Source organism: Myodes glareolus, chromosome 4, assembly GCF_982192425.1.
Source record: "Myodes glareolus chromosome 4, mMyoGla1.1, whole genome shotgun sequence".
NCBI classification, from domain to species: Eukaryota; Metazoa; Chordata; class Mammalia; order Rodentia; family Cricetidae; genus Myodes; species Myodes glareolus.
Window position 1 is genome coordinate 8395093 of NC_142029.1, and position 16108 is coordinate 8411200.

At 44.4% G+C, this 16108-nt stretch overlaps 1 protein-coding gene and 1 pseudogene across 1 annotated transcript in view; one reads left to right on the forward strand and one right to left on the reverse strand.

Annotated features, from left to right (window-relative positions):
* Positions 1–263: 263 nt before the first annotated feature.
* Positions 264–908, forward strand: LOC146894519 (serine/threonine-protein kinase VRK1 pseudogene; annotated as a pseudogene).
* A 2772-nt stretch (positions 909–3680) lies between these two features.
* Gadl1 (GAD like acidic amino acid decarboxylase 1) overlaps positions 3681–16108 on the reverse strand; it is a 143985-nt gene continuing 131557 nt past the window's right edge. Inside the window, exon 14 of the mRNA XM_048423714.3 lies at positions 3681–5394. Within this exon, the coding sequence (XP_048279671.3) occupies positions 5221–5394 (174 nt within the window). The 3' untranslated portion in view covers positions 3681–5220. The remainder of the gene's footprint in view (positions 5395–16108) is intronic.

Here is a 16108-nt window from a genome sequence, read left to right on the forward strand (position 1 = left end):
GGGTATGGTAGTATTCAGACAGGCATGGTGCTGGAGAAGTAGCTGAGAGTCTCACATCCTAAAGGCAGCAGGAAGTAGACTGAGACACTGGCAGGTATCGTGAGCATATGAGACCTCAAAGCCTGCCTTAACAGTGATACCCTTCCTCCAACAACAAACACCACACCTACTCCAACAAGGCCACACCTCCCTTTACAGCCACTCCCTTTGGGGGTTAGTTTTTTTTTTTCAAACCACCCCAACACCATGAGCACGAGTAATGTATGTCCACAGGGATTACCAAAGCCTCCAACCTTCTTCTGAGTTACAAAAACCCTGAGCAGGTGTACTTAGTGACTATGGACTTGCTTATGGGAACTGCCCAGATGCAGCTAATATGGAGTAAAGAAGATCCCCAAAGATGCTATGTTGGCACACTGGAGTTCACCAGCATAGATGCATGCCATGGTGTGGCCCCACTGTGATGTGGTTTGGCAATGCCTGGTTAATACATGACCCAGTGGCTCGTGTTATCCTCATCCTCCTTGAGAGAATAACTTGAAAGACCCTAACTACCTTAGACATTTCAAACTTAGATATAGAGACAAGGTTGCAGCTTTGGTGGAAAAATGCTCTCCTGAGAAAAACAAGCCAGGTAAAAATGCTAAGTATATGAAAGCTGTGAAATTACTGGGCTACAATGGAGATTTAAATGTTTTTCAAGAACTAAAAGCTATAGGAAATAAAGATGAAGGCAAGCTGGATTTTAGTGCCGTGGAGACAGAGGTGTGAAGATAGATCCGTCCTCAAAGAAGCTGAGGGGAGAAGTAGAAGAAAGCACTGTGTGTAATGAGGAAGACACAGAGTCACAAATACATGGTGGAAGAGGCCACACAGACTCAAGAACTAGAAAGCAAGCCCAGAAGTAAATGAGGTGCCCGAAACAGACTTTTTTCCCCTACTCATTTGATTTTTCCCCTCCTTTTCTATTTTATGTTTTATTTTCATGTGTGTCTTGTAGAGTTGGCATAATTATTAAATAACTATGCTTTGGGCTTGTTTTGAATAACCAATTTTATTAAAATTCGTAAGAATTTGTTCACCCTGTATCTACTCATCCCCATTTACATCCCAGTGTCCAAAGAGCAAGTAACGAGCTTCTAATACGTCAAATACTCAGGTGTGCTTCTATGTCACTTGAGGTCCTACCCACAGAAGTCTGGGTAACTGACTTTCAAAAAGTCATAAACCAGCAACCCCCACATTCACTTTGCCCCAGTCAGTAAGCTCCATGTCGGTTCTTGGATACACTGTGGATGCAATCCTCACTCTCTGGCCTTACAGCTTCCACTCCGTGGATCGTCCTTACCCAAGAAACTCTGCCCCTTACTTGCTTAAATCATCTGCTCAGTGGCTCAACTGTCAGCGGCTTGCCTGGTCAGCTGTTCTACAATAGATAGTATTCTCCCTCCTCTACACTCCTGAGCCTTGGAGTTCCAGATATGTAGCCCTTAGGGCTTGGCTCATCCCTCCGTCTTCAAGAAGCCAGGACCTACAGTCTCCCATCTTCATCTCATTGAGCTTTGTGCTTTCTGATAATTTCGTTCTTTGCATTCTCTCAGTGTCTCTATATGCCCGCCACCTTCCCCATTCCCACCCCTTCTTTCTCTGTCTCTATATGTCCACCATCCTTACACATTCCCGTCATTTCTCTTCCTCACTGACTCTGTCCTCACTCATTTCTCTGGAATTCCTCAGCTGCCTTTTCTCTATTGCCATGGCTGCTGCCACTACCTCAATAGCGGCAGGTGCTGCCACCTCTCCTGGTCCTGTGGTTTTCTCCTGTTTCTACAACCAACTCAGCCTACACTACCTTTGCTGGCTAGTTTTCTGTCAACTTGACATGAGCTAGAGTTATCTGAAAGTAGGGAACCTCAAATGAGAAAATGCCTCCATGAGTTCTAATTAGTGATTGATGAGAGAAGGCCCAGCCCATTGTAGATGATGCCATACTTTGGCTGGTGGCATTAGGTTAAAAAAATAATCCAAGACAATCAAGTCATGATGAGCAAGTCAGTAAGCAGCATTCTTTCATGGCCTCTGCATCAGCTCCTGTTTCTAGGTTCCTGCCCTGTTTGAGTTCCTGTCCTGACTTCTTCAGTGATAAACTACAATGTGGAAGTGTAAGCCAAATAAACCCTTTGTTCCCTATTTTGCTTTTGGTCATGATCAAAACAGCAGCAGTCACCCTGATGAAGATGTGATAAAGATCATAAGTAGGCAATAAAACTATCCCGGGAGGAACAGTGGGGGCAGCACAGAGGGATGTTTCCTGGCTGGCTGGTAAAATAAGCCAAACAGCCAAGGATGGGGCATGGCATGCAAATGTAAGGCTGTGATTTGCACCAATCATAACTGTTTCCAATTCCATCAATCACAGAAGGATGGCACAGAAGGACCTGTCACTGACCTCTCATGACACCAGTCCGGAGCTTTCTGTTGGGTCACTGGAGAATGTACAACCTCCAAAAGCTAGAAAGTTGAAAAGCTGCAGGGTTAGCAGGGTCATCACGGGTCAGCATACAAATCACCTGCAGCAGTCATGGCTGGAGCACAATCTGTGGAGGAGGTGCTGCAGCTTCATTAACAGTGGCCCTCGCACCTGGGAGGTAGCCTGTTCTGCCGCCCAGTGAAAACAGCTGTGATGTCAGTGCAGCCTGCCCTAAGAGGGATTGTTCAGCTGATCCTTCTCCTCCCCAAGGCAGCTGGACAACAGGAAGGGTCTGGCAACCGTCAACGAGTCCAGTCAGTAAAGCCCACAGCCACGCAGCTCATTTAAAGCCAGTGTTGAAAGAATGATTCAACAAAGCCTCTTTCTCCATTCTCAGCAGAGTTTGACGCTTGGGTAATTGTCTTTGCTCCGCCACTACTTGACTTGTATGCTTCTCTGGCAATTCTCTGTCTCTTCTCGAATGAAGACTTTAAAAGCAAGTTTATCTAGTCTATCCATTGTGCGTGTTTTAGTTTAGCTTGATCTTATTTATTACATATTTATTTATTTATCTGTTGTTTTGTTTGTTTATCTATTGCTGTTGTTTGAGACTGAGACTCCAGTAGACGAGGCTAACTAGCTCAGGGACCTGACTGTCCCTGTCTGCCCAGGACTGGATGATACGGGCAGGTCACCACACCCAGCCTTTTTTCTTTGTGAGTTCTAGGGATCTGACTCAGGTCTTCACGTTTCTAAGGCAAATGTTTTATTGAGTGAGCTGTCACCCCATCCTCTCAAATGATTATTCTTATAACCATCGAGCCAAATACCTGATGGATAGGGTTAGCAGAATATTTCAAGAAACAAACAAAAATAATGGGATTGTAAATGATCTGATCCCAGGGGTATTTTCCATCAATGAAAAAAACTACCACATCCCATCAATGGTGCAGTAGGACCTGAGCTGTAGCTATTGAGTTTCCCATGATTGCCTAGTAGATAAAAAATGACCAAATAACAAACCCATACTTTGCTATACATTCTTTTCCATTTTTTTTAGGTGTTGAATAAGAAAGACCATTTCTAGTGTCTTCCGTTGTTAAACTAAATTTCCAGTTGAATCTAGTTCACTTCTTAAAAATGTATTGATATCACCTGTCGAAAAAGGCCTGACAGAGAAAGAACTGTCAATCACACGCAGTGCTGACACGGCTTTTTATTTCACAAAATACAACTTATTTCAGGCATCAATTTTAGGAGCATTTTAGGTAGGCAGCTTTTAAAAGGCAACAAGAATCAAGCCATGCACGGATAGCTGCCACCACCAGGGAGTTTGAAGCAGTTCAGAAAATGAAGTGTAGACGCCCCTGATGAGTGGAGCTAGCAGCAAGACCATGTACTCTACAGTGAAGAGACTCAGCGGGCACTGCACAGTACTCATCAGTACTTCTCAACATTTAAATGGCGTGAGTTAGTGATACAGGATGAGGCGGCGTTCATCAATCCAACACCTGGGCAGCTCTCACCACACAACCTTCATTCTACACCCTCATCCCTGAATCCTGTCCGTTTCTTAGTCAAAGAGAACCCTCTAGAAAGAAACCTCAGACGATGGTTGGAGAGAAAGCTACAATCAGCTACAATCATCTATGCCCATGAACAATGAAGTACTGCCATGAGATGGTCTCCGATGCTAGAGTCTCCACCAAGAGAGATCACCAAAATTGTCCAAGTGACATGTCAGAGTTAGGGAAAGAGAATGCTGTTGCCTCGGACTTCACTTATGGTAATTTATTCTACCCCTACAAAGCCGAGCGCGAAGATAAAAACTGCCTTCCCAAGCCTAGAAGAGGGTCAGAGACCCACACAGATGTGCCATGTTTGTTTCCACCCAGTGGCACATTTGGAGAAATGGGTTAGTGTTCATTTGTCACTGGTCAAGAAGGCACACTACAAAGTATCTGGTTTTTACCCCGATCTCTAGCTCAGATAAATTAGAATAGATAATGATTCCTTTTCACTCCTTGGGGGGAAAAATCATCCCAAATAAAAATAGTTTTAGGCAATAAGAATCTTGCACAGTCTGTGTGTGTGTGCAAGTGTGTGTGTGTGTTTGACATGTTTCAGGCACCCTGAACATTTGTGGTACAAACACAACAGTTGTATTTTCCAAAGCCTGACCTTTTCTGGCAAAGCCCCAGTCAAGGTTTTCCCTGGACCATCGTTTCTCAGATTTTACTGTGCGAAAGACTCACCAACTGTGTTTATTAAAACTTGGGAAACTAGAGCCAGGTTTTCGATTCAGATGGTGTGGGGCGAGGCTGGGGAGTGTGGGTTTTTAGTAAGTTCCTTGGTGATGGTTTTGCTGTGGCGCAGGGGCTACATTGAGGCTTTGTTGCTGTAGGCTCCACACTGCGTGTTTCTACGTTCTTTAAAAAACAATAGGAGCTGACAATCCAATATCCACCCACAGGGCACTGCCTAGAGCCTCCTCGGGGTTGTTTCCAGGGATAATATTTGAGGGAATAACTTTTTATTGCTTCTGCTTTCTCCATTCTACAGCCAGTAGCAGCAGGCAGCCAAAGAACCCTTAGGAGTATTCGCTTAGCATTTTGGCTTTCTGGTGGGAGTGGGAATGTTTGCTAATCTCACCAGAAGGGTTGTCATCTACCTAGGGTGTGTCCAGATGCACTGGATCTGGGTCCCTCCCCAGGACAGGAGTGGTGTCTCTGGGGGAAGGAAAGCCATGGCTACATATCCCTCCCTAGGCTGTCGATCTCATCTAGCAGGAAGTCCATGTCTTCCCGGCTCACTTGAGGGCTGATGACCACTTGGCGAAAGAAGTTGACCTTCCCTCGGTGGGGCTGGTAGCCCAGCATGAGACTTCCCTTCTTCATCATTTTCTCCTTAATGGCTGGGGCCACCTGCAAGGGGAAAGAGGGCACAGATAAAACCAAGTGTCAGAGCACGTCAACTGACCTTTAGTCAATCGGTGTGGACCTCAGTCTTGTCCTCGAGTCTGACATAGTAATAACTCATCGAGAGTGTACAGCATTTATACACCAAGTCAAGTGGCTGGGCTGTGTTAGTTCGCCTTTATGGTACCACAAGGAGCTGCTGGCAGCTTGTCTATTTACAGAAGAGGAAGTCAGGCACTTGAGAGTCTTCGAGTTCCGTGTGTTGCTGGGATTAAACACTGCTTAAAAAAAATTAGGGTAGAAAGTAGTTCACTTCATTTTACAGATTACAGTCCAGCATCAAGAGATGTCAGGGCAGAGACTTGAAACAGAAACCATGGAGGGACACTGCTTGCTGTCCCTTTCTTATACAGTCCAGGACCATCTGCCCAGGGAATGTTGCTGCCCACAGTGGACTGGGACCTCCTACATCAATTAACCAGGACACTCTTCCACAGGTATATTCAATATGATCTGGGAAGTTTCTCTGTTGAGACACCCTTCTCAAGTGGTTCTAGGCTATGTCAATTTAAAGCTACATAGGACATGGGGTCCCTTACTGAATCCGAAACTTGCCATTTCAGCTACTCTGGCTGGACAATGAGTTCTCAGGATCTGTCTCTGCCCACTAGTGGTAGGGTTGTAGGTGCACATGGCTGTACCTGGCTTGAATGCCCTAGATGATTCTTGGTGAACCTAGTTTATAGAATGGTAACGGGTCCTTGAGCTATCATTCCTCTCTTTAAGAGAAACCTTAAGATTTTAAGCATTGGAAAATCCTCAATCTATGGACAAGAAAATAAAACAAAAACCCTTTCCATCAAAGATGAGAAAATAAAATGTGTTGAAATAACCAGGCTAGCTAAGAATAAAACAATTATATTTTATTTACTATAAGGGGAAAACTCACGAAACAGGAAACGAGAAATCCAAGCACAGCAATGTCCCTCGGGAAAAGGTGCAGAGAGCCCGCACACGGAGGTGCACACCTTTTACCGTGGGTCCCAGCGAGGCCACGCCTTAACTGAGACCCACCTCTTAAAGATGATTGATTAACAAGACTTTTCCCATCAACAACGTATATAACTGTACAAACGTGCTTCCAGTCCTGCAGCACAGAACCAGCTCTGGCTCCGCCCATTTTTAATTTAAAGCAGGCGTGCTCTGGGCTTCAGCCTCATTTGCATGTTTGTGCCCTGCTCACTCTCAGTGCTTCCATTCTTCTCTCAAAAAGGGCATTTCCTGCTCCACCTGTGAAAAACATTTGGGACTTGACACTGGCTTATGACACTCCCAAGGCTCAGTGAAGCTATTATCAACATGATCTCTCAGGCTGCCATGGTTTATAAGCAAACCAGAAGTCATTTTGCTTTAACCTTTTTCACATTTTATTTATTTATTTGTGGGGTGCATGCCACTACCACATGTATGGAGGTCAGAGGACAATTTCTAAGAGTCAATGTCCCCCCACCCACTAACCAACCAAGGTTGCCAGGCCTGGCAGCAAGGACCTTCACCTCCTGAGGCAGCTTACCAGCCCCAGAAATGCTTTCTAATGCCACAAACTGCACGCCGAAGAGGGTATGTTTTTAATAAAAGGATGTGCTGGAAGCTTCAAATCCTGCTCTTGTGTCTGGCACAAAAGTATACAAGTTTCCACAAGGCAAAAACTCCCGTAGAGACAGAAACTTCCTAAATTCAAGTTTGTTACTGGTTCTCTGAGATTACAAAGAAGTAATAAAACATCGCTAGTCTCAGCAAAGGAGCCGAGCTGGGGTTTGACAGAGTACAGCAGGGAATTTACTAAAATTATTCCCCAGAAGACGTCACTGCTATGCACATAGTAAAGGCCTCCTCTATTGAAAAATACCGAGTAGCTTAAGAAAGTCCCGAGGAGCCCCAAAGCCACAACCTGTTGAATTTCTAGCTCAAATCATCATTGTAATGGTAGTAATTATTACTGCTAACAAATATTTTGCCAGTTCTTTGTGCTTTGCAATACTCATTTCAGACTAATTTGAAAGAGCCCATGTTTTTATTGTAAAGACCAGGCTCACTTCACTAACCGTCGGATTAACACCCTTGTACTTAAAAAAACACCAAGCATGTTCTGTTTATCAGGCTGCAAGGCAAACTCTGAGACCAGGCAATTTGGATATTGTCTTTCAGCCGGCAAAGGCGTAGAAACAGGCCTAATCTGGCAGGATGGAATATTCACAGGGAAAGGAAATATGTGCAAACTAAACGTAAGTACCCAAGTCCCGCGCCTAACTGGAGCATGCATGGGGAAAAGCAATTTGGCAAGGCTAAGATTGCTTTCCGGCTCTCAATTATTTTACTGCGGCATTTCCTTCAAATTGTAAATCAAATTCTTTCCTTGTGCTTCAGTGCGCTTGGTTCCTGAATCTTAAGTGGAGGAAGATCCTGACATTTCTATTTCATTGCACAGTTTCCTCTCCGTGTTTCCATAGGATTTCTGTTTCCCCTCTTAAATTTGTTCCCGTAACGACACGGTCATTTCAACGGCATTCTGTTTGTCGTCTGCTACAACACTGGGTAGCAGCGTATTTAACAAGACAAGAGGCGCTTAAACAGAAGGGAGCACAAGTAAAATGACTCTCCCTGACCAACGGTAGCCATTTGATAAGCAACTGGTCTAGCAGCGCCTCTGCCTTGGATGGAGAACAATAGTCATGTCCAGAAAATAACATTGTTTTGAAAATATGTCCATACTCTATGCTAACACAGATATATCTCCTTGGGTGGAGTGGGGGCACACCTGTAATCTCAACATTCTTGGAAAGTGGAGGATCTAGAATGCAAAGCTTACCTAGGCTACTTGAGATCCTGTCTCAAAAACATCAAAACAAGAGGCCTTGAGAGGTGGCTCGGCAGTTAAGGATACTTAGTGCCCTTACGGAGGATCCAGGTTCGGTTTCCAACACCCACATGGCTGCTCGCACCCACCTGGACTTCCAGTTCCAGGGAGATCTGATGTCATCCTCTGACCCCTTTGGATTCCTGCACACTAATTCATAGCAGACACAGATACAAAGATTTAAAAATGAAATAGATCTTAAACTAAACTCCAGTCAACACAGCCTCTCACAGTGGAAATACATCTTTCTCCAATGGAGTCTCACTGACCACACAAACCATACAGAAGATCACGCCCCATGCCCAGGAATAGAAGACTAATCCAATGTGGACTCAATGAGGTTTTTAGAAATTGGGTTTTTTTTCTTATAATGCTTTGCCTGGGCATTTAAAAAACTTTACCTATCGTTTGTATATATGTGCATATGATATATATATATATACTTACATACATACACACATACATACATATATTGTCTACATATATATACATAATATATACATACATATGTGGGTGTCTTCCACAGGCAAAATCAGACATCGGGGTATGGAGCATTGCCATGACAGCCTCCCTACAACGTCTGATAATATTTTGTCACACTGTTACTGATGTGACAGACTATACAAAAATCAGGTCATTGAGCTAAAAATCTGTTAAACACTCCCATTATGAACTATATCACTCATTTCTTTAAATTAATATACTTTAAGTCAATTTTAATTTGCACCTGGTTCCTGGTCCCGCACCCCCCCCCCCCCCGTCTTCTTGGTCCCTCTGTGACCATCTCTTGAGATCTGAATCTTCAGAAGTGTGAGAAAACCACAGCTTCTGAGGGATTCCTCCTCCTCAAAGAATCTGTTGCATCCCACTGTTGGCAAGACGATAGCCTTTGCTCCTTAGTTGGTTTAGACACGGGATCTCACACCTCATGCACGCTGTGACTGCACAATCTTTCACTCAGGCTCCAAATTCCTTCCAGTCTGGATAATGCAAATGTACTTGTGCCTTCAGAAAGTTAGATTGTCATAAGGTTGATCACCTTAATGGTGTTTTGCACTGGAGCCACACCGCTGGAAATTTAGTATGGCGGGGAATGACTTCCTAAGATTTTCTAGAAAGGTCTGTGTTTACACAACTATCCAGAATACAGGTCTCCTTTGTGGGTGAAGAAGCTACTTCTGGGGGTTGAAGACATGATCACAAAGCCCAAGCTCTAGAGTGTCTCTAAGTTTCCCCAGCTCCCCTGCGGTCTGCCGTGTGTCTCGCTATCACAGGGAGCTTGAGCAGCAAGGCTGGTATTTCCTACAGGTGTTTAAAGCTGCAGGTCACCTGGCTTCAGACCCCATCAGAGCAGCTGGGTTTAGATTTGGAGAGGTACGCCTGGTGGTCTGTAAACTCACAAAGGAACTCCAGTGTTCTTTGGGAATCAAGGAATAGAAAGGTCTTCTTGCTGGGGTGTCTGTAGAGGCAGCAGTGGGGTAGATGATGAGGGAAGGGAGTTGCGGCCCGAAATGCAATCCTAGGAGATCAGGGGGTGGGGATGAACTCTCCTCTTCCTGGATTGCTTATGTCGATTTTCCACAAGAAAAACTTTCAAAACCAATGACCTTTGGAGAAGTTGCTTAGAAGTTAGCCAAGTTGTTTGTTAATAGTAAAACTTGATAAAGTATTCAAAACACTTAAGCATGCCCCAGAAAACAATGAGCATTTTCATTTTGAATGCTTGAAGAGTCAATTTTCTCCTTTTGATGTATTTTCTGCCCACATCTTAGGGCCTCACTTGCTTTAATTTTTTACTTGTCTTATTCCTTTGCACCGCGCACTTGCCCTGATACCCCTGCCCCATAATTTAGAGTTGAAATATATCTGTGTAAGTCTCTCAAGCTTAAATGATATAAAATTGGTGATCTGTCGCCCATGAAATCACATGCATCTAAAAGATCAATTCAGCTTGGCAGAACATGAAGAAATGGCTACATTTCCCTAGACACGCCTTTTTCAACTATGAATATTTTTAGCCTAATTTCTCTCTAGAGTACATCTGAAGTCAAAATAAGTTGTGCCTCCATTTCAAAAAACTACCCCATTCACGATTTTTCTAACACAAGTTAGAAAAAGACAACACAAGAGCAGGTATCAAACTGAGGAGTTTAGGGCCTCGGTGACTAAAAGAGGCAGCTAGTTTCACCGGTGGTGTTTACATCACAGAGACAACCACGGCAGATGTTCCAATAAACCTAATGTCAGCTATATATTTGAGGCCAGCCAAAATGAACAGTCATAAAAACAAAGCAAACTGAACCGAAAGCTTTAGCTGAAGAATGGACACAATAAACATTCTGCACCCTCTATAAAGCAAAGCTTAATACTCCATTTTGTCCCGGCAGCCAGTTGAGCTAATAGCAGCTGAAGAGCTGTTTAGGGTCAACACCCACTTTTCCGCCCACATTCAGAGATTTCCTTTGTGCACCAAGAAGTGAGGCATAGCTCAGTAAATTCCAGCAGAAGCAGAAGCAATAGCACGGGGGCTTGTGAAAGCCTGTCAGGGGACTGGGGGAGATGGTGAAGTGCTTATTACAAAACACCATGAGGACCCCAGATCAGATCCCAGCACCCACGTATAAACCAACTGTGGTGGGTGTGCCTACAATTTCAGAACGTGGGAGGCAGAGACAAGGGGAATCCCTGCATCTTGGGTAGCAGACTGGCATTGTAAATTTGATGAGCTCCACATTTGGAAAGAGAATATGCCTCGAAAAATAAAGTGTGGAAATACATCCAATGTTGACCTCTTGTTACAAACAATCATACAGAGAGAGACAGAGACAAAGAGAGGGGAGAGAGACAGAGACAGGGAGAGAGAGACAGAGAGAGAGGAGAGGCACACACACAGAGAGAGACAGAGAGAAAGACAGAGAGAGAGAAAGAGCACGTCAAACCATTTAGGATTGCTGCAATGACCATGGAGTGCTTCTTGCATTTAGTGTCCCCAAGATCATGGATATTGAATAACCCATAAGTCTGGAAATAACCCAGCCCATGGAGGAATCTTGTTGCCTCAAATGTTAAGATGTTCTTGTTCGGCACCACTTGTCAGTAGTTCCTTGACACCCTGACACCTTTTAGTCCTTCCTGTTTTCACCATGAATCACTAACCTTGCTGTGGACCAGAGAAAATAACTAAATTTAAGGGTCAGCAGAAGTGAGAAGCTGAGAGTTAAAAACAGTTTTCATGTTTCTCGAGGATTCTTAAAATGATCACTTGGAAGAGATCGCGTCTTTGAAGTGTGAGCGAACAAGAGTATGTTCCCGTTTCTTTCTGGATCCCATGGGCGATGATCCAGGATCTCTGCATCCTTCCCTTGGCTATCTCAGCAGAGACAATCATTTCCTCCATGAATTGATGCCTGATACAGTAAGTGGCCAAGTGACACAATAGTTAGCCACACAAGGACAGTATTCAAACCTTACCTGTAGAACTAGGGATGTAGCTCAGTGGCCAGATGCTTGCCTTAGATGCATAGAGCCCTGGGTTCATCCTCTGGGGGAAGCAAGCAAACCTTGGGGATGGAAGGGCCATTTGAGGAGCGTGCTAAGGAAGATGAAGATGCTGACTCACAGATTATCTCAGGGCAACTTTCTTTGAGAATGGTACATGCACTCACCACTTGGCATGAAATAACAATGTGCTGAGATTTTGGTGACTGATTTATTCCATGCCAAGAAGCATCTAACAGCAACCAAGGCTCTTTGGGGTGATAAATACAATGCTTCTGCCTAGTAACTTAGGAATAAACCTGTGGCCATTTATATGACACCCTTAGACCATGAGCCAAAATAAACTCTTTCCTTAAGTTGCTTCTTTCCAAATTCCTGACCCACACAGTATAGAGCAGAAAACAACCGTTAAAACTGGCAACCCTTAAGGAAAGCAGCTCCCAGGAAAATCTGCCTGATACCAAGCTTGCCAACCTGAGTTCGATCCCAGGCACCAACAGGGTACATCAGAAGAACAAACTGCTGCAAGATGTCCTCTGACTTCCACACATGCATTGTGGCAACTGTGGACACACATATGTGATGTGCTGTGAATATCACTGGTTAATAAAGGAACTGCTTTGGGAAAAACTAAACGGAATGCTGGGAGAAAGGAAGCAGAGTCAGAGAGAAGCCATGGAGCCCGGCCAGAGACGGACGCCCAAACTTTAGCCGGTGAGCCACAGTCATGTGGTGATACACAGATTAATAGGAATGGGTTAAATTAATATGTAAGAGTTAGCCAATAAGAAGCTAGAGCTAATGGGCCAACCAGTGATTTAATTAATACAGTTTCTGTGTGATTATTTCGGGGCTAAGCAGCCGGGAACAAACAAGCGGCCCCTCCTCCAACACATATGCACACACACACACACACACACAAACACATAAGTAAATGTGATTAAAATTTTAAAAATAAAAATGACTACAATCGATACATATGAAGCAAATCGCACCTGAAGCATTAAGTTCAGATTTTTTTGCATAAAAGTGTTACAATTTCAAGCTTTAAGTACTATCTTTTTGAGTTAGCTCTTAGTTACATAATAATATATACTATTTATCATAATAATGTATTATATATATATTTATATATATAGATAGATATATACATACATTTTAAAATTATCATAATGAAGTCATGTGGACTAAAGGGCTGCCAGTTTCTTGCCTCTGGCTCTTACTCTCCAGGTAGGAAACGCTTTCCGTCCTCAGTTTTGTATATTGATGACGGCAGGATTCTGAATGGCATTCAGCCACTGCCCTTCCATTTCACAGACCCACAATTACACAGCCTATAATAAACGTGTTTGGTCTTTTCTCTTTTTAAGTATTTAAGGTCCGTGTCTCCCACCATCCCTGCGTGGCCCAGAGGTGCATTAACTCTAGCCGACACCACAGGGCTCCCCATTTGCTGCTGATCTCATGCAGAGGGCAGGGTTTCATAGTCAACATATGTTACCCCAACACATCACCCCAGATCTCAGCAGGTACTGCAGGTGACCCCTCTGCCTCCTGTCAGGGTTGAAGGTCACAGAACAGATTTGTTTTAAGTCAAAATTTCTAAAGTTCTCATCCTTTCTTTACCTACGGAGGTGGGAAACACAATTTCAGATTATATTGTTTAAATGCATTCAGAGACAGGTAGGGAAAAATGATGAAAATTGCACTTTAAGGACTGCTTTTTACTTGGCTTCTAAAATAATGAATTCTACTGAATGGAGCCCTAAAAAAATGGAACCTGGGTGGGACTTCGTATGCGGCTCAGACTGGCTGATCCATCTCTCCAGACAAGGCCCCCAAAACACTACAGAAATTGCTTCAACCTGGGTGAGTGGATTATTGTAAAGATTCATGAAATAACCCTCTCATCTTTTAACACATCTCTGACCCAGTTTGGAAGAGCACCTTTCATGTCTCCTCCTGCTCCGCTGACCTCCAGGACGGTGGGTCAGGCGTATCTGCATTTAACAGGCCGCTTTCATCTCTGGGTTCACAAAGGAGTCGAGTTTTTTCTTTCCAAAGGAAATTGAAACTTATATTACTAGGCAGCAGTTCAGGAGATTTTACTTTCTATTTTATAACCACGGCAAATAGAAAGTGGAAACATTAAACAACAGACGTGTCTTGGCACAGCACACTGATTGGAGTAAAACAGAAAAGCCATCGCTCGGCCTGAATCTACCCCCAGGTGGATCATTCACAGGTTCTAGGTCCTCACTCTAGAAGGCAATAGAGTCGCGTGTGGCAGATGGGGGTGAGACTGGGTGGCTGGAAGGAAACACACGAGGAGAGCCCAGGCAGAGAGGAGAGGGAGAAAGAGAACCCCTGACTGTAGGGCCTTCAGAGATGGTTACAGGCAAAATGGATGCTTGCTGCTAAAGCGAGAGGCCCTGGGTTCGGTCCTCATGGACCTCCATAAAGATGGGACTGGGGGAGTGTGCTTACAATCCCAGTGCTGGGGAGGCAGAGGCAGGAGGATCCCTCCCAGTGCTGGGGAGGCAGAGGCAGGAGGATCCTTCCCGTGCTGGGGAGGCAGAGGCAGGAGGATCCCTCCCAGTACTGGGGAGGCAGAGGCAGGAGGATCCCTGAGGTTTTCTGGCTATCCAACCTAGCTAAGTTAGAGATCTCTGGACTCCACAAGAGATGTTATTTCAGAAAATAGTGTGAAGAAGTGATTAAGGAAATGCTCTTTATATTTTGAATGATAGAAAATTGGTGTGTTCTGCACCGGTTTGTGAAATACCCAAAATTGTGCATCACAGCCTTGTCCCACGTGGACAGAGGTTAGCAAATAAGACTTGAGTGTTCCCTGCCATATAAAGAGACTTCTGGGTTATGTGGTGATCAGTCTTGTGACTGACAGGCGTCTTCACCTTCTTCTCCCAAGCCGTGAACTCATATGTTGCTCTGCCTTCTCTTGAATGCCTTCTCTCTTGAATAATCGGTCACAAATGTGTCCAGTAGCTGTGGTAGTCAGCGTCTCACGGCTGGGACAAAGCACTTGAGGTGGTACTCTCTCCAAAATGCTGAGATGCCCTTCCCACATCTTGCCCTCTCGGGCAAAGTAATGACCTAAGTCGCTAAGAACGGCATCCTTTCCATGGATGACAGGACACGCTACCAAATCTCTCACATGACCTTACTATAGGTGTGAACACTTAGTCCAGTAATGATCTGGACAAAAATGGGGGCATCATCTTCAGCAACATATGCTAGTCAGCTCAAAGAGACCCAGTTCCACCTTACAGAGAAGGTGCTCTGGCTTGAATGAGAAATGTCCCACTGTATTTGTAAACTGTGCCCAGTTGGTGGCGCTATGTGGATGTGATAACGGACTGTTTAGGAAGTGCAGTCTTGCTAGAGGAAGTATGTCACTGAAGGTAAGAGTTGAGGTCTTACCGCCTGGCCCCACATCCTGCTCTCTGTCTCTGCTTCGCGTGTGTAGGTGGAGATGTAATTTCTCTCTCCTTCCTCTGGCCGCACCTCCCTCAGAGCTGTCATGGACTCACTCTTTGGAAGCATAAACCAAAGTCAACTCTATCTCTGTAAGTTGCTTTAGATCGTGGTGTTTAATGACAGCAATGGAACAGTGGTTATTCTAGCAGGCATCATTTGTAGAGTAGTTTAGGCGACACAGAGGTGACAGAGGCTTTTAAATACTTAAACACAAAGGAACTGAGCAATGACAACATTAATCCACCAACAACAGGGTTGGAGGAGCATTATTGGAGCCAGGCCTCAGATTATCCTGTGAAGTATTTCTGAAATGTGTGCAGGTAGTGTTGGTGTTCCATGGAAAAGGCATGGAAGTCTTGACTTCAGAATCTAGTCATTGAAAGCCCGGAGTCCTGCAATCCCTAGGACCTTGAACCTGGAAATTCTTTCCAGCAAATTGATCTAAGTATGGGAACCCCCATATTAACTATGAAAAGCAAGTAGGCAGAGGTTTCCACCATCAGTGCTTTCCTGAGGCTCATGGGAAACAGCCTGAGGCTCACTGTGGACATTGAAGAAACAGGGGAGCAGACACTTTGCGTGCAAAGCAGCATCTCCTTTTTTCTACTCTCAGAGATGGATTCTAACCCCTATCCATCATGCTTCCTATGGTTAGGAATGCCAAAAAATAGAAGTAGCGTCTCCGGTGCAGTGTAAGGACAAAAACCAGCACCGAAACGATCGGGGAAATGAGCCTGGTTTAGTATATTATCCGAAGCATTTTCTATAAATGTGGTGCTGTGCTTTTCAGTGCTTAGTGGCCCTCAG